The 23342-nt window shown below is 53.0% G+C and overlaps 1 protein-coding gene across 7 annotated transcripts; it reads right to left on the reverse strand.

Annotated features, from left to right (window-relative positions):
- Positions 1–7510: 7510 nt before the first annotated feature.
- CHRM1 (cholinergic receptor muscarinic 1) lies at positions 7511–23237 on the reverse strand. Of its 7 annotated transcripts, none has more exons than XM_008532206.2 (4): positions 23128–23237; positions 21948–22058; positions 21424–21516; positions 7511–13554 (listed from the first exon to the last, which is right to left on the reverse strand). In XM_008532206.2, exon 4 carries the CDS (start codon positions 13479–13481, stop codon positions 12099–12101), a length of 1383 nt encoding a protein of 460 aa, XP_008530428.1. In that variant the 5' UTR covers positions 13482–13554; positions 21424–21516; positions 21948–22058; positions 23128–23237; the 3' UTR covers positions 7511–12098. The 7 variants fall into 7 exon arrangements, with proteins under 7 accessions (XP_008530428.1, XP_070420240.1, XP_070420239.1 ...); XM_070564139.1 differs by lacking the exon at positions 23128–23237 and adding an exon at positions 22660–22749; XM_070564138.1 differs by lacking the exon at positions 23128–23237 and adding an exon at positions 22566–22749.
- Between the last annotated feature and the right edge of the window lie 105 nt (positions 23238–23342).

Genomic DNA, 23342 nt, shown 5'->3' on the forward strand with positions numbered 1-23342 from the left:
GTTTTGGCAGTCTGGGAGGGTAGTGAGCCAACCAGGGGCTGAAGCACAAAGGGCTTTAACAGCCATGCTCAAGTGATCTACACTTTGCCCCGTATGTAGATTAGTGGTTCCCTCCCTCGTTGCGCAGTATCCTCTGGGAAAATCTCTCCCATCCAGCATCCACTGAATTGGAATCTCCAAAGGGTGAGCCTAGGAGTCTGTTTTTTTTTTTCTTAAGATTTTATTTTTTTCCTTTTTCTCCCCAAAGCCCCCCAGTACATAGTTGTATATTCTTCGTTGTGGGTCCTTCTAGTTGTGGCGTGTGGGACGCTGCCTCAGTGTGGTTTGATGAACAGTGCCATGTCCACGCCCAGGATTCGAACCAACGAAACACTGGGCCGCCTGCAGCGGAGCGCGCGAACTTAACCACTCGGCCATGGGGCCAGCCCCTAGGAGTCTGTTTTTAGCCACCTTTCTGAAATGGTTCTCAGCAGTTTGGGAATCACTAGGTCCATGTTCCCCAACCTTGCTTTGTTATGCCCGAGGACAATGATTAGAAAAATCCTGGTTTTTCTTCTGGATGTTCTGTTTCAGGAGGTCTGGGTTAGGACACCAGCATCTATGTAAGAAGCTCCGTTAAGAACGAGAAAGGAACTTTGCTCTCGGTGGTGGGGAAACCACTGAAATGTGCTTGGTAGGAAATGATGTGGTCAGGTTTGAGGTCCAGAAAGATCTCTCTGGCTCTGCTGTTGTGGAGGAAGAAGTTGAGGGTGTCAGAGAGCCTTTTAGGGGGCTGCTGGAATGGCCCTGAAGATTCAGAAGTTAAAGAGGCAGAGGTGGTGGAGTTGGAGAGGAGAGGATGGCTTGGAGAGATGTCTCAAGAGAAGAAACTCCAGGATTTCATGATCGCCCAGGTGAGATGGATGTGAGGGAAGAAGTGAGCTGTGTGGTGATTCCTGAGTTTCCAGCTTAGGTGATTGAGGGGGCAGGCTGGCGCCATCAAGCTGAGTGGGGGAGGCAGGGAGAGAAGCAGCTGTGGGCAGAGAGGTGATCAGCTCCATGTAGACGTAGCGGGTTTAGGTGCCCTTGGACTTGCAGGTGGAAGATGCTAGCAGGGGAGGGTCTATAGCTCGGCAGAGGTGAAGCTCTGGGAGCCCTTGGGGTAAGAGAGAGAGTTACATACCGTGAATGTGAATGACGCTAGGGATTGTGTGGGGTGAGAAGGGTGACATTGGAGCCCTGAGCACTGGCAACATTTACAAGACTGAGAGTGGAAGAGAGACCCACAAAGGAGGAAAAACAGAAGAGAATGGAGCCCAGGGGTTGGGAATACGAAAGCAGGAGGATGAGACCAGGTCAGTGTCAGATAGAGCAGAGCTGTCCCAGCTGCCTTCATTTTGGTGACAAGGACATCATTGGTGGTCTTCTGGTAGTCTTCTCCAGAGCACTTCCAAGGGATGGTGGAGAAATGGATTTTTCTGATTTTAATAGTGGGAGGGACTTGTACAAGTTTCTAGATAGTCAGTCGGAGTTCCTGGTTTTCTTAATCAGGTTTCTTAGGTTTCAAAAGAATTTATTGAAGGGCTATTAGGAACTGCCAGGAGGAGCAGGACTGGTCTTGGAGAACGGGCAGGAAGCAAGTGCCAAGCAGCAGGAAGTACAATTGTCTTTTAACTGGAACAGCCTGGGAGGCTGCCATGGGGAACACGCTGCCAGTGCGTGTGTGGTTGGGCACAAAGCCATTGGTTGCTGAGGTGGGGTGTGAGTGATGCCGAAATTCAGAACGTGCTCCACTTGCAATGGCCTTGGTGTGTCCTGAGTCCAGGAATGAAGGGGAGAGGGCTCTGTCCAGTTGCTGAGTCATGCATGTGGTACTGTGCCTGCACTGAAGGGCATCCTTTTCCACTTCACACATGGGTGTTCATTGGCCTAGGGTGGTGCTAGATACAGAAGAGTCAAGGATGATTTTAAGGTTTTCGGCCTGAGCAGCTAGAAGATTGGATTTGCCATTTATTAAGGTGGGGAAGACGTCCGGAGGGACGGGTTTAAAAGGCGAAATGAGCAGCTCAGTTTGGGCCTTGATTCCTTTGGGTCTAGTCAACATGTAAGTGGAAATGTCAGGATGTTAGCTGGACATACTGTTCGGGCTTTCATGAAGAGACCTGGGCTTGGATGCAAATTTGGGAGTTATGTGGACTGCTGGCATTTAGAGCCACAAGATGACAGGAAGTGACCTGGGGAGTGAGTGTAGAGAGGGAAGAAAAGAAGACCAAGGACTGAGAACCAGTCCTTCAGAGGTGGGACAGATGAGGAGGAGCCAGCAACAGACTGAGAAGGAGGGGCAGTGAGGTAGGTGGGAGGGTGTGGCCCTGGAGACCAAGCGAGGAGGAGATGGTGGACTCTGTGAAATGCTGCTGGAGGGACAAGTAAGAGGACAGAGGCTTGGCCGTGGGGCTTCTCATCATGGAGTTCTTTGGTGACCTTGACAAGAACAGTTTTGGTTGAGGCTGGGGCAAAAGCAGACTGGAAGAGGATCGGAGGAGAGAATTGGAGTTCAGTGAGTATAGACAGTGTAGCTGTTAAGGAAGGGAGAGATATGAGGCTTTGGCCAGAGGAAGAAGGGGGCCAAAATGCTTTGCTTTGTTTTAAGATGGGAGCGATAACAGCATATTTGTTGTAGTAGAGAGGCGGAAGATGCCAGGCAGAGGAGACCTGCTGGACAGATGCTGGATGGGGAGGAGGGCCAGCCTTAGCTGGGAGCTGCTCACAGCAAAGGTGGAGCACATGAGTCTAGAGTTGCCCATGTGTAGGTGGGTAGACATGGTGGGAATTTGTGGAGTTCCACCCACAGATTGCTTTTATTTTCTCAGTGAAACAGGAAACAAGGTCATCAGCTGAGAGTGAGGATTGGGGCCTCCTAAGTGTTGGAGGTTTGAGGAGAGGGGAGAAAGTATGAATAAGCATCCAGGAGCTTCCTATGCAGTGTCTGTTTGGGAACTAGTAGCACCCACATCGCCAACTTGTTAGAAATGCAGAATCTCAAGCCCGCCCCAGACCTATCAAATCAGAATCCGAATCTGCATTATAGACCCAAGATGACTCATATGTACCCTCCAGTTGGACAAGACCTGATGGAAGAGAATGGTAGAGCCACTGTTTGACAGAAATGGAGATGGATTGCCAGGCAGTGTGAACAACCTGCTTCAGACCTGCCTGTTTCTCTTGGTGCTAACTAATGGAATTTCAGTGGTTGGCCTTGAAAACCCCAGGTCTCTTTAACTGGTGATGACAAAGAAAAAAAAAAAAAAAAAAATCTGGGTACGATAAGGAGAAAATGTTCCCTCTTTTTCTGAAGCCTCAGAAATGAAAGCAAATTCTTTTCTGCATCATAAAACCATCGTTGCAAATGTTATTTCTAACAAGGGAATTTGTCAGACAATCAAATATAACAGGCTGTTGCTTTGTCCTGTGAAAGTAACATTTAACTTTTAAAAGGCTCGTGATTCTGATTGCTCGTCTTCCTTAATAATGCGTTGCCCTGGCAATATTTAAATCCACATCTCTGTTTTCTAGAAGGTATAAATACCTGTGAGTCTTTTGTTAAGCCAGAAAGGGAGCGTTGACACATCCTTCTTCTCCCACATGCGTGACATGAAATAATCCCAGTGACTGCGAGATCTCTTGAACAAAGAGTTTGAGAGTCTTGTCTCATTTAAATGAACACACAGGAGGCAAGGACACCTATGTGAGGTGGAGGGTTGGGGGCATGAGGAGAGGGGTGAAATTGAGAACAGCTTTGGGAATAAGGCAAGGGAGCTGACTGGGGACAAGGGCAAGCGTAGTTAGATGGCACGATGACGCCCATTGGCTGAGGTCAGGAGCCCTGCACTCGTCCTGGTGCCAACCTCCGCAGTAGCAGGATTGTTTTCCAGTGGTGCTTGACTGCCTATGTGTAGGATCAGGGAAGATGGATGGTGGAGTTGATCCAGGGTGGTGAATTTGCAGTGGAAAAGGGGGCACGGGATTGTGAATATTTGTGGCGTGGATGAAAGATTGCATGGTTCAGGATTCTCGGGGAAGGAAAAGTGACAGCAGGGGAGGGGGCTGAAAGAATGGGAGAAAAAGCAGCGGTCCTAGAGGAAGATGAGGAAGCCTGGTGGGACTGGGGAGTTAGAGGGATGACACTGGGATTTAAGCTCTCGTCAAGGAGCAGTTGAGGACTCTGGGTGTGGCTGACGTGTGGTGGAGAGTGAGGTCACTGGGGCTGAAGAGATCACGACACTGACTTTGCCACTTTGAATGAGTCACCCAGCCAGGGTGGCAGCCAGGGTTAAGAGGAGGAGAGCATAGGCTTGGAGATCATTTGGGGATGGAATCCTTGCTCCGCCTCAACTAAGCCTTGACAAACAAATGGCAAGCAACAGGATATATTGGAGTACATAAGGAAGCCATTTGGTGTAAACCTAATTCGGCCTGAGCTTGTTTGTCCAAAAGGGCCTGACATGGCCGTTGAGCATGCATTGTAATCTGCTTTAAGCATTTGCTGTGTCCCAAAGACAAGAATAAATGCCCTTAAGATAAAGATGCAGCTTCCCCCACATTGGCATTTCCTTAAGGATAAGCATCTCCCCCTAGGTTAGGAACTGATTGCTGCGCCCACCCAGCTGGAGACAACAGACCTGCTTCCTGCTGTGTTCACTGAGACAGCAGACCTCCTACCTGCTGTGTCCATCAGTCACTGGGCCGACAGAGCAATCTCATGACTATTGTAAAAGGGACATTTCAGTCATATGTGAAACATGCTCTTTGAGGGTATATAACCACTCAGTACACCTCACTTCTTTGATGCCCTTCCTTCCTTGGGGAAGGAAGGCCCCGGGCTAAGCTAGTTCTCAGATCTGGCTCAGAATAAACTCACCTCAATTTTCATTTATAGATTGCTTATGGATTATTTTCGTGGACAGTCTCTTAACCTGTTTCCTCATCTGTGAGATAGTCTGAACTCTTTTTACTCACAACACTTCTAACGCTAAATGGATTTTTTTTTTTTCTCACACCAACCAATTCTCTGATTCTCTAGACACTGACTGGGTGTCTTACAATTCAATTCAATTCTGACACTATCTACTATCTACTTGGATCGGATCCCACAGGTTAAGGGTTCATTCCCACAAGATGCTCCCGTTTGAGATGCCAGTGGCAAGTCCCAGGTTGTCACCAGTACTTCTGACCAACTGGCTGTAAATTCAGAGGGTTCCCACAACTCCCTCCTCAGGTTCGATAATTCTCTAGGGCGACTTACAGAACTCAGGAAAATGCTTCCTGCTATTACCAGTTTGTTATAAAGGATACAACTCAGGAGCAACCAAATGCAAGAGATGCGTGGGGTAAGGTTCGGGAGAGGAAAGGTGCTTGGAGCTTCCATGCCCTCTCTGGGCGTACCACCATCCCAGCACCTTGATGTGTTCCCCCACCTGGAAGCTCTCAGCACTCCAAGGTTTAGGGTTTTTTTATGGAGGTTCCATTACATAGGCATGATTGATGAAATCATTGGCCATAGTGATTGAACTTGATCTCCAGCCCCTCTCCCTTCCTGACAATTGGGTGGAGCTGAAAGTTCCAACCCTCTAATCATGTGCTTGGTTCCTCTGGAAACCAGTTCCCATCCTGAAGCCATCTAGGGGCGCCCCTCCCCCAAGAGTCACCTCATTAGCCTAAACTCAGGTATGCTTGAAAGGGGTTTATTGTGAATAAGAAAAGACACTCTTCTCACCTCTGTTACACAGGAAATTCCAAAGGTTTTAGAAGCTCTGGGTCAGGAACTGGGGACAAAGACCAATAATATTTCTTATTATATCCCAGATAGGGACAATAACATCCATCTCAAAGCGACTTCATCCACATGTCGGAGGAGGAAGAATGCTAGTAGGAGTCTGTCTGGTTCCCAGTTGTCCAAGGCAGCAAAGATACAATAGAATAATGATCCTTTACTGTCTACTATGTTGCACTGTACCCGGTGCTTTACTGATCCTGAGGGGCCGTGGTCCGACATGTGCTTCCCCTGGACTTGGCTGGGCAGAGGCAGAAGGGCATGAGAGGGAGAAGTCAAGACCTTTAGGGGGTGGGGAAGGAAGCCAGTGTTTTCTGAGTGTTCAGCATGTAACAGACCCAGCATGATTCTCTCCCTTTTACAGATGAGGAGACGGAGACTTGAAATAATAGAGTGACTCGTTCAGTTTCACAAACTCTGGCTCCCAAACTCTCGCCTTGTGGTTTCCCGAGTGATAGGAGTGCTAGGCATGTCTTTCATTCTAGTATTTGGTCTTCCATCCTGGTTCCTGTCACAGAGCTCCTAAATCCCTTGGAATTTCCCGGTTGATAGGAAGGAGCATCTTTTGTTTTAATGAGATGTCTCTTGATAGGCTCCTGGATACAGGATGGGCACTGGTCATCAGAAAGAGAGAGCCATGATTAGAAGCTTGGAACTTTTAGCCCCAACCCTCATCCTCCAGGGAGGGGAGAGGGGCTGGAGATTGAGTTAATAATTGATCACACCTACAGGATGAAGCCTCCATAAAAATCCTTAAAGTACAGGGTCCAGAGAGCTTCTAGGTTGGTGAATACATCCATGTGCTGGGTGGGTGGTGCACCCCGTCTCCACGGGGAAAGAAGTTCCTACGCTTGGGACCCTTCTGGACCTCGCCCTACGTACCTCTTCATTTGGCTGTTCATCTGTATCCTCTGTCATATCTTTTATTATATAATCGGTAAATGTGTTTCCCTGAGTTCTGTGAGCTGTTATAGCAAATTGTTGAACCTGAGGAGGGGGTTGTGGGATCCCCCAGTTTGTAACCAATCAGATAGAAGTGTGGGTAGCCTCAGGACCCACTACTTTTGACTGGCATCTGAAGTGGGGACAGTCTTGTGGGACTGAGCCCTTATCCTGCAGGATTGACACTATCAGATAGATAGTGTGAGAACTAAACTGGGATGCCTAGCTGGTGTTGGAGAATTGATTGGTGTAGGAAAACCCCACACATATTTGGTTTCAGAAATTTTGTGGGTAGAAGAAAGGAAACAGAATTTTTTCTTTTTAGTAGGGCCAGAATATTCCAAGAGGAGAAATCAAAAGAATAAAAAGCATGAAGAAGTCAGTCTGGGGCCTGTGTGAGGACCAGGAGAATTTCAGGGGCTGGGACTAGGGTCTGTACGGTGAGGGGTCAGAGAAGCTAAAGAAGTAGGTAGGGCTGAATGGAAGGCTTTGGACGCTAAGGAACTTGCATTTTTATCCCAAGCTGTTGACTTGTTGTAAGCAAGGGATTGACAGCATCAGATCTATGTTTTGACTGCCTCATGGAGAATGGATGGGAGTGGGACCAATTAAGGCAGGGGTTGGCAAACTACGGATGATGAGCCTGTTTTTGTACCCACTGTGAGTTGAGTGGGTTTTGCATTTTTAAATGGCTGAAAAACAAATCAAAAGAAGAATGATGTTTTGTGACACGTAAATTCAATGAAATTCAAATCTCCGTGAAATTCAAATAAAGTTTTATTGGAACACAGCCATGTCCATTCACTTATATATTGTTTATGGATGCTTTTGTCTGCAAAGACAGAGCTGAATAGTTGCGACAGAGACTATAATACATAAGTACATACACGTAATATCCTTAATTTGCTTCTTGGTCCACAGAGCCTAAAATATTTACTATTTGGCCCTTTACAGAAAACGTTTGCTAACCCCCGAATTAAGGGATTACTTTAGCATTTCAGGCAAGAGGCCTGCACTGGGATAGTGACAGTGGGGTTGGAGAACACTAGATGAATTTGGGAACTATTCAGGAGGTAAACTGACTGACGGGTACAGGGAGTGAAAAGAAGAAGGAGTCTGCGACAACTCCCAGATTTCTGGGTTGAGCTCTGTGTGACTGTGGTGCTAGCCAGGCCAGGAATACGGAGAGGGAGGGTGGAACTGGGGGCAGGGGAAGGAAAGAGGCGGGGAGCGAAGAGAGTGAATAATTTTCAGGCCTATTTTGTGTGACAGTCTGATTCCTGGAGTTATGCCGTTTGTGTGTGTTACCAGAGATGCTGAGAAGAAAGACATCACCTCAGACTCTTTGGAGCCTGAGGCTGGTATGGGGCATCTGACATTCTGAAGGCGTTTTTCATACTGTAGAGGTGAGCAGGTGCCTGTCTGAGTTTCCAGTTGGGTCAGCCTCAGTTCTGTAAAATCAGAGCCAGGCTCCAAAAAATGAAACTGAGGATCCCAAAAGCCTGGGGGAGGCACTGGGAGAATGTGGGATTTCCCTACATGCCAAGTCTCCCCTTGTCCATCTCCTAGTTGGGTGTGAGGTTGACTTACCGGAGAGAGGGAGGGCTTGCCTCTGCAGGTTAACCTAGTAGCCAGGTGAGTGGATCTTTCAGGGACCTTGGGTTCCTGTTGAGGTTTGGGGGCAGGAGCTGAGGTGGCCAAGACCATCTACTCTATCATGTGTCCTGTGGTCCTGTTCTCTGGGAGCCGCCCGGGCAGGTTCTAAGCAGCACGTTTCCGGCAGGGCTATTCCCTCGATTGCCTGCAGATGGCGCTAAAGCGACGCGCTGGGAACGGAGGGGGTGGGGACAGGCAGGCAGAGAGAATGCTAAGTGGCGCCCCTTCTCTAGGCCTGGCCCGGGAAGGGGAGGAGGTGGCATTCACAAAGCCACCTTATTCTTTCCCTACTTCCTGCTCAGGCACGCAACGGCCCTTTTTCTGGGGCTGAGGAGGACTCCCTCAGAGTGGGAGGGAGTGCAGCGTTTGGGGTGGACTGAAGCCATGTCCAGCCACCCTCTCCTGTCCGGCTCAAGCCATTTCCTCCATCTTCTGGCAGCTGGATCTGCAGGAATCTTGCTTCAGAGGCTTGTGGGCACAGTCCCCATCTCTAAGAAGCCTTCCTGGACCTCATGCCCTCCCCTCCCCAGGCTTGCTCCTTGAGACTCCTTTCTCCAAGTCCTGTTTCTTCTCCCTGGGCTGGGGGAGGGGACTCTTTAAAGCCAGGGCTGGAGGAGGAGGGACGGGTGTGGGTCTTGGTTCCTGGCCTTTCCCTGTGAGCGGGCGGTCCTGTGGTAACACTTATCATAGAGCCATAGGGGGGGTCTTCCCTCCAGTCTCTCACATCCTCTCAACTCTTCCTCCAGGGGCTCATTCTCCTTTGAGAGAGGAGGACACTGAACTTAAGAGGCATGCGTAAGGTGGTGTGGTGAGGGGCACGGGCAGGCAGGACCTGCCTCTGGGACCAGGGACAAGATGAGCTGCCAGCCCCATTCCTGACCCAAATACCAGCCTTGATCCCCACTCCTGGCCTCCAGGAGAGGTCAGGCCGATTTGATTCCAAAGCTCCTGTTCTCCCAACACAGCTCAGCTTCTGTAGTCATTCCACCTCCCAGGACCAATGCCTTCCACAAGAGGCAGGACACTGAGCCCTCGAAGGGGGTCAGGGCTAAGCGGGAGCAGTGGCCATGAGGGGTCCTCTCTGGGGTCTTGAGCTGACAACCCAGGAGGCTGTGCTGGTGGGAGAGGGGGAGGGGGTTTGTATCCTGGGGTCATTCTCCATAGCGCTGTGCTCCTGCCAGCCCCTGGCCAGCCTGTCCGGCCCACCTCTTCAGTGGATTGCCCCTGCCCATGGTGTTGGAAGCTTCCTTCTCAAAGGATTCTGGGAGGGTAAGGTGAATCTCGCTCCCTCTCTCAGGACCTCATTCCTCTGGGCCAGCATTTCTTACCTTTAGCCTGTATCACAGTCTCCTGAAACAGATGGCTGGGCTCTGCCCCTCGAGTTTTGGACTCAGTAAATCTGGGGTGACCCCGAAGCTTGTATATCTACCAAGTTCCCAGGTGATACTGGTGCTGCTGTCAGGACCATGGGGCACCAAAGGATTAACTCAGCAGATCTGGCTCGTCCAAACCTTGCACATTCCAAAGGAAGGTTTGACTCTTGCCTGGGTCCTGGGAGATACCCCTAAGCCCTTGGAATGTCCTGCCTGATAAGAGTGCCCTTGTTTACCTGGAGACCTTGAACCACACTAGACAGTCTATGCTAACAATGGAATTTATAGTGGCGGCCTCAGGCCATGCGGTATCAGTTTAACCTCTGGAGGGGCTGGAGACTAACTAAGGTCAGCCACATGGGTGGTCAGCTATGCCTACATGAGCAACCTCTAGGTAGAACGCTGGACACATGTCATTGCTGGGAGAATTAAGTGCTGTCCCCATGACTCTACTGGGAAACAACTGGAAGCTTGCACCTGGTTTCTCCTGGACTCTGCCATATGCACCTTTATCCTTTGCTGATTTTAATTGTATCCTTTCACTGTAATAAATTATAACTGTGAGTATAACAGCTTTGCCGAGTTCTGTGTGTCCTTCTAGCAAATCGAGCCTAAGGGTGATCTTGAGGACCCCCAACAACCACCACACTTTGAGAACCACTGCTTTATTCTGTGGGATTATCCTCTCTATGGTTCTTTTGCTTTAAGCCTTGGGGCCCTCTCACCAATGAAGTGCCTTATAACCTAACCTGAGGGTCACCTTTATGGTGTGCTTTGGCCTGGACTCCAGCTGTCGTATGTCCATAGTCAAGGGGTCACAAGGCTGTGAACTGCCTGGAAACCTGGGTGAAGCTTGTATAAACAGTCCCCTGGGTCACTGGGCCTTCCTCTCTCCATTTGTAAATGGGGCTTTGGAGCAGTTCTGTTCTCTCTGGGGGTGACAGGGCCCCAAGAGCAGCCACACTGGCAAAGCTGATAGAGAATAGGCTGGGCTATGGACATGGGTAGTCAATTTCACCTAGCCTCCCTACCTCCAGTAGTCTGGTCTGCCCACTACAGCCCTACTCACCTGAGCTGCAGACCCTCGGATGCTGGGGCCCACAGGTTTCAGTAGACCTCAGCCACTCAGTGCTGTCCCTCCTGGGACCACCCTCAGGGCAGCGGAGCACATTCTGTGGTACTTGGGCCCTCCCTGCTCCGTCCTGCCCTGGCCTAAGACCAGGTCCTCGATCCAACACAGGGAGGAAGCCCCTTAGCACCCGCTGGTTATGTGGCTTTATTCACAGACTCAGCATTTGCTGAGGATGGAAGGAAAGAACACTTGGGGTCAGGCTGGGCCTGGAGATGAAGGTGGCTGGGAGGCCATGCATGGGTTGGATTGGGGAGCTCACAGGAGAGAACCTGTTGGCTGGACCAGGCCTGTGTGGGGCGGGGCCGGAGGCAGGCAGCATGCGGGAGGCCTGGCTAGATCTGCGTGGAGCAGATATATCCAGGTGGCAGCTGTGAGCCAGGGATGGAGGACCTGAGGGTTTCTCTGGGGCAGGGGGTATAGGTGTGGGGCTGGACAGCAGGCACCCCTGCCCCTCACTCCCAGGGAAATGACATAGTGGGACAGTCAGGACACCTGGCACTTGGTCCTGCTGCTGCCTGGGAACTTGATGTGTGACTAGCCAAGTTGGTCCCCTCTGGTGTCATTGTCCTGCTGATGCTTGGACGTTTGCCTTGGGGGTGACCCACATAGGGATGCTCTGGGGACATTTGTAGGGAGGTTGGACAATCCTGGAGAGTATGCCTAGGGCCCAGCAGAGTGGGCTGTGCCTGGGGAGGGAGGGGATCCCTCATTAGGGGATGCTCCCTTTGAGCCAAGCTTCTCTCTCAGTGGTTGGTGTCAGTTAGCTGCTGTGGCCCCAGGGAGTGCCATCTCCCATCACAATGCAGGCCAGCCCCTGGGCCAAGGATGACTGTGATGTTAAACTTTCTCCTAGCCCGCCCTGCTGGCTCTGGATGGACTTCCTGCCTAAGCGCAAACAAGGAATCCAAAGCTCGGATCCTCCTCCAGGGCCTTCTTCCTGGTGAAGAGCCCATTCCCACCCAGCAGGGAACAGAAAAACCAGTTCCCCAGCTTCCCCTCCCTGCCTGGGAATAGTAAAGTTTGGAAAGTTGGCAGGTTCTCTCTGGGCTGTCCAGGGAGGTGACCTAGGGGCCTGGGAAGCCTGGTGAGGTCTGGGCAGGGCCCTGGATCTGAGGTCACTGCCCCTGCCCGCTTTCTCCCCGGCTCTCCCGGGGACTGGGGTGGAGGGATGCAGGTGAGGGGGCCATCAGCATTGGCGAGAGGGAGTGCGGTGCACAGAGCCAGGGCGCTTGGGGATCTTGCGCCAGCGACGCTTGTCCCAGCGGCAGAGGAGCAGCAGGCGGAAGGTGTCCCGGAAGGCTTTGTTGCAGAGTGCGTAGCACATGGGGTTGATGGTGCTGTTGACATAGCACAGCCAGTAGCCCAGCTCCCACAGGGTCTCGGGAACACAGTCCTTGCAGAAAGTGGACACCAGCACCATGATGTTGTACGGTGTCCAGGTGAGGATGAAGGCCAGCAGGATGGCGCTCAGGGTCCGAGCCGCCTTCTTCTCCTTGACCAACGAGAAGGTCTTCCGCTTGGCCAGCTGCTCCTTCCCACGGGGCTTCTGGCTCTTGCCTGCTCTCTCACGCCCTTTCCGGGTGGGCCTCTTGACTGTATTCGGGGAGCTCCGGGGTGGCTGTTTGGCAGGGGCCTGTGCCTCAGGGTCCACCATGGGCATCTTGATCACCACCTCGGAGCCAGGCTCCTCACCCTCCGAGGATGTGAGGGACTCCATGGAGCCTTCGTCGTCCTCCTCCTCCTCCTTCCAGCTGTAGGCCTGCAGCAGCCTGGGGGCCCGGCAGCAGCGACAGCAGCGCCCTGGAGGGGTCTCTGGTGAGCCCTCCGCCCCCGGCTGGGACCGCTCTGAGCTGCTGCTGCTGCCGCCCCCCTTCCCTGGTGTCTCGGAGCCCTGCAGGGCCGCTAGCTCCCGGGCCCGGTTCTCTGTCTCTCGGTAGATGCGCCAGTAGAGCGTGCACATGACCGTGACAGGGAGGTAGAAGGCTGCCATGGCTGTGCCAAAGGTGATGATGGGTTGGGAGAGGAACTGGATGTAGCACTGCCCGGCCAGCACTGTCCGCTCCCCTACCAGATACTGCCAGAAGAGGATGGCTGGGGCCCACAGGACGAAGGAAACCAGCCACGCCAAGCCGATCATCAGGGCTGCCCGGCGTGGTGTGCGCTTGGCACGGTAGCTCAGGGGCCGGGTCACGGAGAAGTAACGGTCAAAGCTGATAAGCAGCAGGTTCATAACGGAGGCGTTGCTGGCCACGTAGTCCAGGGCCAGCCAGAGGTCACAGGCTAGCGTGCCCAGAGCCCAGTGGCCCATGAGCAGGTATGTGGTGTAGAGGTTCATGGAGAAGGTGCCAATGATGAGGTCAGCACAGGCCAGGCTCAGCAGGAAGTAGTTGTTGACTGTCTTGAGCTCTGTGTTGACCTTGAAGGAGATGAGTACCAGCAGGTTGCCTGTCACTGTGGCCAGCGACAGGAGGCCCGTGGTGATCCCAATGAAGGCCACTTGCCACGGACCCTTTCCGGGAGCCAGGACAGTGATGTTGGGGCTGACGGCGGGTGGGGCCGAGGTATTCATGGTGGCTGGTGGGGCTGGGGGCAGCTCTTTCCTCTAGTCACACTATGGGGCTCCCTCAGGGGGAGGTCATCACCTGAAAAGAGAGGACATGCGCTTTAGTTGGGCTGCTGGACATCCCTGATAGCCCAGAGTAGAAGGTATTAGGAACATAGCTTCTGCCCTCCCAGGGCTTCAGGCAAGACAGCATCACCCTCCCTTACTGGTGTCCACACACGGTCATTTATGATGCATGTTCCCAGCTATGAATGGATTAACCATCAGCAAGGGTCGCGGAGATTTGGAATCCAGAGATCTGAATCCTCACTCCAGCTTTACCACGCAGATTCTGAGCCTCAGTGTTTTCACCGGGAAATTGCTACTGATCCCATCTTGCTTAACTCCTGCGGCAGGAATTGGGAGACTGGCTTCATATATAGTACTGCCACATTTTCAAAGCATTTCACTCACTTTCATCAAAGCTCTCGTTTACTGAGCAGTTACTACATGCCAGACACAGTGCTAAGCACTTAATTGAATTATCTAATTTAGCTGTCGTACGTCTCTAGGAGGAAGGTCTCTTAGGAACTCCATTTCACTGAGGCAACCCTGGCTCCGAGCAGCTACAAGGCCTGGCCACGGTGACACAGATGGTATGATTAGAACCCACTCCTCTTTCTCACTTTCTGAGCATGTGGAGCTCCAGGGGGATTCTCCCATCAAATAAGGAGAGATGGGAAGTCAGGAGGAAGGCTCCAGAGAAGACAAAGAGAAAGAGATGTGTGTCAGTGTGTGTCTGTGCGCATGTGTGGGTCTGCACGTTTTTCTGTGCATGTGTGAGGGAGAGAGAGGTGGGGTTTGGGGCTGCATTGGACCCTCTATGAGGGCAGCAGGGAAAGCTGTGCTGAGCTGGACACTCGCCTGGCAGTAGAAGGTCTGGAGGAAATGCAGGCAGCGGGGACGAGGGCCTCAGCTCCCAGATAAGTGGGGGTCTGGCCCCAGATGGGGCATGGGAGGCCCCCTCCATCTCCCCACTCTGTTCCCGGGCCACAGCTGAGTGGGCGGCAGCAAGGGGAGTGAGGAGATCCCCCAGACATTTCTTGAAGCTGGAGTCCAGCCCAGGCACTTTGGGTGGATAAAGAGAAAAGCAAGGACTCTTAGCAACCTACTGGCCGGACAGGAGGGCCCCGCAGTTCTGCCATGGCCTTGCTGCAGTAAGTTTAGGCCGATCGCCTCCTGTTCTGGGCCGCAGGCATCCATCTGTCCATTGAAGAGATTGGGGTCTCCTCCTACCTGCAGCTGTGGCTTCAGGGGCTGGTCACTGGAAAGATTCTCAGGGAGAGACGTTGGGCAAGGGCCCACCCAGCCCTGGTGTTCCTCCAGACCTGGTCTGTGACAGATACTAGAGTGCTGTGTCTGTGAGGGGGTTGCTGCGTGATGGATGGCCTCGGTGGTGTGGGATTGTGATAGTGTGTGACCGGGAGAATGTGTGGCTGAGGGCATCTCCACCGCTCTTGGTGAACTGTCAGCGTGTGAGAGCGACGCTCAGCATCGGGAGTTCAGAGTGTGACATAACGAGCAAGAAGGACTGTGGCTGACAGTGCAAGCTTGTGTGTCTGGGTCAGTCTGCCTGTGAGGGGGCACATGTAACATCCCGGTGAAGGACCCAGACTCTGGAGCCAGACTGTCCGCATTTGAATCCAGGCTACATCATTTGCTGGGTGTGTGATCTCTGCTTGTGATACAACTACTATGTGCCTCAGTTTCCTCAACTGAAAAATGGGGAGGATACTAGTCCCTGGCTAATAAATCAAGGAATTATTGTGAGGCTGAAATGAGTCAATGGAGGTAGAGTGCTTAGACCAGCCCTGGAGTATGGGGAGCACTGGGTTCCCATCGACTCTTAGCAAGCGCAGCAATGAGGGCTCCCTCCTGCCTAGGGGCTTCTGCTTCTTTGATTTAAAATTTCTGGGGCTGGCCTGGTGGCATAGCGGTTAAGTTCATGCACTCTGCTTCGGGGGCCCAGGGTTTGCCAGTTTGGATCCCGGGCGCAGACTTACACACCACTTATCAAGCCATGCTGTGGCAGGCGTCCCACATATTAAGTAAAGGAAGATGGGCACAGATGTTTACTCAGGGTCAATCTTCCTCAGCAAAAAGAGGAGGATTGGCAGCAGATGTTAGCTCACAGCAATCTTCCTCAATTAAACAAAAAAATTTCTAATACCATGGCAACAGCAACGAATAATAATAATGACCATTGCTACTATTTAGGGCTCCCTGAGTGCCAGTCTCTACTCAGAGTGTTTACATGCCTTATCTCACTTAATCTTAACAGGGAACCTATGACCTTGGGATTGTTCTTCTCTCCATTTTACAGATGAAGAAAGTGAGGCTGAGAAAAGCAAGAGAATTTGGTAGGGTAGGGATCAGGATTTGAGCGCAAGCGGTTTGTTCCAATGAAACTTTATTTATAAGAACTGATGGTTGCCTGGGGGGCCATAATCTGCCTATTTGAATTTTAAAAATATTACATTAAAATATTATTTATCTTGCTTACTGAGTTCTTTTTGCATCCTCCTCTCTTAACCAAAGTCAGGCAGTGGGTGGGAGGCTGGGCTTTCCCCAGTGAGGCTGCTGGTGGACACCACCCTTGACAGGTTGCCCTTTACAGCTCTTGGCCCTCTGTCTGACCCAGTGCTGTTTAATGCCCATTGCAAAAATAGAGCAACTGAGGCCCGGAGGAAAGAGGGAAGAAGGCATGGTGCAGCCCAATGTCTCCTGGCTCCTAGATTGGATGCTGCCCCTGCAACCCCTGGGTGCCTGGGAGCAGCTCTGTAGCCCCTAGCGGCTCCCTGGGTCCTGGGCCGAGACCTGAATAGGCTGAGTCAGACAAGAGGAGCTGGCTGGCCTGAGAGGATGTACCCTCTGCAGCTGCAGGGGCTTCCTGTCTGCTGGTCAGGGCTCAGCCTTCAATGCTGGGCCCAGCACTCCACCATGTACCTGGTCCTCACACCACAGCAGGGCTCCAACTAGGGTGGGGTGGGTGAGGCACTTGGTTCGGGTGCAAAACTTGAGATGCCTCCAAACTGAGTCATCGAGAAAATAATATTTGAATGCAACAATAGAAAAAAAAAGGAAATCAATGCAAAAAATTCATCATGAACAAAATTTTAAACAAAGACAGCCTCCAACCCTGCACTTGCACAAACAATCCTATCAGCCATGCCTCGCCCTCATCCTGGTCCTGGTTCCAAGAAAATTTTATTTACAAAAATAGACTGCCCACCTGTGGGCTGTAGTTTGCTATGTGATTTTTAGAAATATTACGTTACAACATTATTTATCTTGATTAATGAGGTTTTTTTGTGCCCTTCCTAAATTTTGTTCCAAAGCAAATAACTCACTTGCCTTACCCTGATTCTGGCGTTGCGGGCCACAGCCCTGAGTTTGTATCTCAGGGTTGTCCCTTCCTAGCTGTGTGATCATCAGCAATCACTTGACCTTTCTTTTCCCCGCCACCCTGCATCCCTCAGCTGATCGGGATAGCATCCAAAGTCTCTGGAATGAAATGACACTCAACTAAAGGCGTCTGTTACTATTCCGATCCTCATTCTGATCCACTGCCCAGCCACCTGCCCCTTCTCCTCCAGACCCCAGGCACAGCCCCTCTCTGGTCTTCAGATTGCTCATTTGTACAGGAGGAGTTGGACCAGCCTGACGCCTGCGGAGATTTTACAGGGTCCAGAAACCAACATCCCAAGGCTCTGAACAGAAAGGACTCAAGTCCCCGAGGGTAGGCTGCAGAGGCTGAAGGCTCATTCAGGTTCTCTCAGCCAGGGCTGGAATGACCCCTGCTTGGGGTGGGAACATGGCAACCTCTGCCTGTCACAAGCTTTTGTTGAAAGCCAGCTACGGCTTTGATGAATTTAAAAAAGGCTTTCAGACAGGGGGACCTATGAGGAGTGGTCCTTGGAAGTGAGAAGGCTGGCTGGCAGTCCCTCTCTTTAATGGCGAGAACCCCCTCCCAACTCTCATTTTAATAGGCATATTGATAACCACAATCATGAATCCCCTCATTCATGCCAGGCACTTGATGCATGATATTATTTCCCTTAATCCATAGGACACCCCAGTGGGGGGTTCTTATCTCTGTTTTATGGGTAAAGACACTGAGGCTTAGGGAGCTAAGAGATTTGCTGATGGTCTCGCAGGAAGTTGTGGAGCTGGGACTCTGCACCCCCCGACCTCTGGGCTCCGAGGCCTGCGTTCTTTCCACTTGGCTGGCCCCCGTATGCCCCACCTATGCGCTGTGAGGGCTAAGGCCTCTCATCGGGGACAACCAGGGGAAGGAAGAGGGTGGAGCTTCTAGGGGACTGGACCGTGATTCTTGCCACCCCCTGGAGCTTCTGAGCCCCTGGGATGCAGCCCAAGAACAGAGCCGTCAATGGCTCTGCCTTTCCTCCACAATCAGAAGTGGGGGTCCTCCCCCAAAGCTCTCTTGGACAGTGATTTGCTCAGGAGAAGGTTCCTGAAGGCCTGCTTTGGTTCCTGCTGTGTGACTTTGGGCAAGTTCTCCTTAACTCTTGACTGGGGGCAATCCTCTGCCTGTTCAAGGCTGCTAGGTGCTCAGCGAGATGATGGTTGTGAAAGAACCTGGCTTCCTGTGACTGTGGCTTGTCCACTGAGGGGATGAGCCCCAGGCTGTGAGTCAGGGTACCAGGGCTCAGCAGTGGCTCCAGAATTTCTACAGAGGAGGGGCTTTGGGTCAGCCATCTGGTTGCGAGGTAGGGAGCGGAGGGTTGTGGAAGCTGTATTTACCAGTATATTCTGTGGAAACATCCACTGGGTGGGGGAGTTGGTCAATGGGGATTGCAGGGGGTAGGGGGGAAGACTCCCCAGGGAAGTCCTTGGCACTGCCTCTGCCTGGCTTCAAGCTCCATCTCTGCTCTTGTCTGGCTGTGTGACCTTGAGCAAGTCACTGTCCTGACCTGGTAACCCTTCCGTAGGATGAGTGTTTGTGTGTGAGGGTGTGTGCATTGTTGAATGAGGATAGGAAATGGTGGGGGTGAGTCTGTAGCTCTGTGGGGATGGTTTGGGACTCATCCTCTGAGGATGTCTTGTCTGGGGAATGGGAAGGTGGCAAGGAAGCGGAGAGATGCCTTTCTGCCAAGGATCGTGGCTTCCTGATGAAGGTTATTGGGAGCTTTTAATAATATTATTAATATTATCATAGCAACTGACATTTACTGACTGCTTACTATATATACCAGACATGGCTCTAGGCATTACATACATGATTTAATTGACCTATTACAACTCCTTGTAAAGTAGGTTCTATTATCCTCAATTTGAGACCTTAGGACCATACAGCTCATCAGTGATGCAACCAGGCTTTGGACCCAGCCAGTCTGCCTCCAAGACTAACCTCTCTAAACTGCTCATGTGTACATGGGGTCTCAACAGCCCCCTGGCCCACCTCAACCAGCTTGGCCAAACCCTAGTTTGAACAGGCAGTTGTGAGGAATCAGGCCTTCCTTTAGAATCTGGCTTGTGTGTGTGACAGCATCTGCCGTCTGGGTGACACATGATGACAGTTTTGTGGGAAGGAGAGGTCTAGCTACAGCTCCTTGAGAGTCAGAGTAGGGGCTGTGTCTGCCTCCTTCACTGCATTATCCCAGGGCTGGGCACACAGTAGCTGCTCAATAAATATTTGTGGAATAAACACATGGATGTGTCCGTGGGGTCCTCCTGCTTGACCTCAGGCCCAGGGGGTGTGAGGATGAGCCCCTGGGGGTCAGGACTGGCTCCAGAGCATGGTCCCTCTGCTCCCTCCAGTTCTTGTAACCCCTCACCTGCCAGGTCCCTGTCCCCTGGGTGAGGATCTGCCTGGCTTGAGGGCACAGGAGAAAAATAGTCAAGAGCATCTTCATCTGTAAAATGGACCAAGGAAACCCTGCCTCGCCTGCCACAGAGAAGCTGCGTGAGGTGACAGGACAGGCCTGGGCAAGGATGGCACCTGTGAGTGTTGAAGGAGGAAAACTCTTTGCCTGGGCTCAAAGAGTTAAGGGATGAGGTCAGAGCCTCTAGCTTGGCAGGCCAGACTGTTGACCGCCAGCGCCCTGGGACCAATCCCCAGGGACTGGGGATCTGGTTGGTAGAGGAAAAGGGAGGGGAGAGAGCCACTGGGGGAGGGCAGAGAGATTGCTGAGGAGAGGGATTCCTGAACACCAGGGCTGCCTGAATCCTACCACTGGCCAGGGAGTAGAGAAGGGGAGGCAGAGAAGGAGGTGGTGCTGGGGAAGAGATTCAGGAGGGAGGAGTGAAGCCATCTTGTGACTCTGGGCCTCCTTGAGTGGACAGAACAGGCAATATTGGGGAGAAGCAGGTCGGAGATGGGGGCTGTGGGGCTGGGGCCCTGGGACCTCACATGTGCAGTGAGAAGGTGGCTCCCCTGGCCAGTCCCTTCCGCTGGGGTCTGAACCCAGGAGCCAGCCTGTCAGAGGTGGCTTTCTCCCCCTGGGTTAACTTTTCTCTGAAGGTAGCTCTTGATCCATTAAAGGTGTACAAAACTTCCACCTCTGATGCCTGGCTTTGGGAACGAGGGGGTAAACAAATACAATTTATCACATTTTCTGGCTCAACAGTCACCACTGGGAGTGCCAGCTAGCCCTGGGGAGGGCAGCAGCCATGAGTTAAATGCTCATAAATGCACTGCTGAGCCGGAAGAGGAGCGGCAAATACATTCACTGTTGATGGACCTTAACCAGTTGCCCGACTTTAGCGGACCGTGCCAGAGCCTGGCCATTAGCAGGCCAGGCTCTGGATCTCACACTGCCAGGTGGCATCAGAAGTGCTTGCCCCTAATCCTCCTCCCCGCATGCCCCCTGCTCTTCACTCTTTGCTCTCCTCTCCCCATTTCCTTTCTTCTCTCTCCCTCCTCCCCCATCCTTCTAGGCATCACCATGGCATCACAGCAGAGCAGAAACCCAGCGCGATATTCACCCACCTCTCCCCGCTGCCTCATGGAGCTTACTGCTTCCCACCCCGTCATCCTGCTCAGGGAGGTGGGAGTGCAGTGATGCACTGAGGGTGAGGAGAATGGGGTCCAAGCTCCAACTGGACCCCTAAACATCCCTTCTGTGACCATGAGCATGGCCCTTCCCCTTTCTCAGCCTCAGTCTCTTCACCTGTACAACGGGGAGGTTCCTTTGAAGGTCTGACGTGACCTCTGCCTAACCCTTTCTTGACACTCTGGATTCCTCTTTGCACTTTGGGAGCCAGCTCTCAGACCTCCAGGCCTCAGCCAGGGGGCCAAGAGTCACATCTTCTGCAGCCCCATCTTGCCATCTTCTCCCGTGCCTTCTATATCGCAACGGCGATCACCGCTTGCCTAGTGGCTGCGGTCAGGAGGTTGAGAACTAACTCTCATCTGATAGCTCAGTAAGCAGCTGATTACCCGGGGACAAGAGGTTGTCTGGCTGCAGGAGACAGTCTGACTGCTTCCGGCCAGTTGGGCAGGGGGCCTGGGTCAGTCTGGGTGGAGCTGCAGGTATGTTTTGTGGGAAGAGGTGAACCTCTTTCCACTGACACTGATAACCCCTAAGCAGCACTTGTCTGAATGACCCCATGACCACCCCTCCCCAGCTGCCAGCCCAGGAGCTGGCAACTCTGCAAGAATCAGAGCTTCTGGCCCCCAGCCCATCCCCACATTGTGGGGTCTCGGGGTACTGGGATGGGTAGCTGTCAAGGGTGCCCACTGGTATCCATGCATTACCTAGACATAGGACTCAGACCTGCCCTGCAGAAGCCCACCACACTATGGACATAGGGAGGGCCCTCTGGGCACCTGCACATGTCAAGGCCACATTCCCTGTCTGGCGTGGCCATCCATGTGCCCATTTGTCCCTGGAGAGCCCTGGGGCTCTTGGCCTGGTCTTCTGCTGGCTTCTGGCCCTACACCCACCTTGGCATCCAGCTTGTCCGTCTGGCCAGCAGCCTGGTTCAGTCCATCTTGTGGGGGCTGAAGGTGGATGGGGGTGGTGGGATTCAGGATTCCCTGAGGGAGGAGAGGAGGAGGTCCTGGGACTGGCACCCCAATTGGGGGGGTCAACCTCCCACGGGATGCTGGTGGCAAGGGCTGCCCCCTGGTCCCCTGCCCTTCCCACTCTATCTCTGAGGTTCTGGGGGCTCTGCCTGCTACATGGAAGCCTGATTCCTACTGGGCTCGAGGTCCAGTTTCTTAAGGGGGTCTCCAACTCCTCTGCCAGCTGAACACCAGAAAAACATCAGGTGTATCCACTCAAAGCCAGGAGATGCGGTGTTTGGAGAAGCCAATGTCCAGTGCTACAGAGCACCCTTGGCCCCCTCCTCTCCCTGGGGTCCATCCCCATTTCCTTCTAGTCCTGGTCCCTGCCTTGCTCCCAGGACCCTGCTTCTCCTGCCCCCACCTCAGTGTAGCCCCTCCCAAACCCTCTCAAATGTACTCACCATGGGGCTGGACAGGGGTCCGTAGGGTCCTCAGCCCCACTGCTTCCCCGGGGGCCGGCGGCGTATCCAGGGACCCAAACACCTGGCTCCCGGGGGGAGCTGTGCCCTGTGCTGGCAGCCGGAGAGGCACAGCCAGTGATTGGCATGTCCCACCCCCTGGCACGCCAGCCTGGGGGGGGGAGGGAGGAAGGGAAAGAGAGGGAGGGAGGAGAGGGAGGAAAGGAAGGGAGGGGGAGCTGGAGGGAAGCCTCAGGCAGCGTCTGGGGTTGGACAGGGTCCTGGAGCATGCCCCCTTCCTCCACCAGGGCACCCAATTCCCGCCGCGAGAGGGAGGGGGAAGAACATGAGGAAGATGAGCCCAGGGAGGCTGAAAGTCCAGAACGGGAGAGAAGGCGGATACAAGGAGACAAACACCCACACCCACTGCACACAGCCTCGGCGGCACACACACACCCTCACAAAGGCACACTCTGTTTCCCAGGGCTCCTTCCCCCACCCAACCTTAGAGCCCCCAACCCGCGTGCACCATGCCCCGGGATTCACATGCCTGTTTCCCTCACACACATGCCCTGCCCCCTGCACAAGCCCACGCACCCACCCACCCACCCAGCTCCACACCCTGCTCTTCCTCCCTGCTGCGAAGGAGCTAGATTCTTTCTGTTTGGAAATGACACATTGGGCCTCACGTGAGAGGCTCCAACTTGGAACGGACCCAGAGGGCTGGCGCACCCGCCCCGGGGGCCGAGCGGACGTGCCGCGTGCGGGGCTGTGTGCTCTCGCATCTGTCCATGCTGCATAGCCCGAGTGTGAGGGTATACGGGTGCCTGGTTGCGGGGATGGGAGGGGGGTGGTGTGCCTGCTCCATGCACGGCTGAGTGCCCCCGCACATGTGTGTCTCTGAGTACACATGTCACCATACAGCCTGTGTAAACGCAGGTGTCACCCTGTTGGTGTGGAGCCAGGATGCGTGTGCACACGTGTGTCTGTATTTGGTGTGTGTCTGCGTGTTGCCCAACTGTGGAACTTGCTAATTTTGACAAATGAGGCAGCCTCTACCTCCCTGCCTGCTCCACCCCCAGCTTCCCTTTGGAAGACAGACAGACAGGCAGACAGACAGCTCTCCTCCCAGCTTGTCAAACTTGTCTCCCCTGCCTCCCACTCAGGGCGCACAGGTGTGTACCTGGGAAGTGACGAAGCTGCCGTTCCTCCCCACCTCCCTTAGCCCCACTGTACGGCTACCAGCCCTCCTGCTCAGGCCGATTTGGATTTGTGTTGAGTTTCCTTGGAGATAGAACCCCTGAAGGCCCTTTGCCATAGAGACCTGGGTCCTGCACAGCCCTTCCTGGCCCTAGACACCTCCTGGGGAGCTGACCATGGAGGAGAAATGAGGAGGCT

Source organism: Equus przewalskii, chromosome 11 (assembly GCF_037783145.1).
Source record: "Equus przewalskii isolate Varuska chromosome 11, EquPr2, whole genome shotgun sequence".
Classification (NCBI taxonomy): Eukaryota; Metazoa; Chordata; class Mammalia; order Perissodactyla; family Equidae; genus Equus; species Equus przewalskii.

What these genes read in the sequence shown, in the direction of transcription:
- CHRM1 (XM_008532206.2), bottom strand. Translation starts at nt 13,481, where the DNA reads ATGAATACCTCGGCCCCACCCGCCGTCAGCCCCAACATCACTGTCCTG.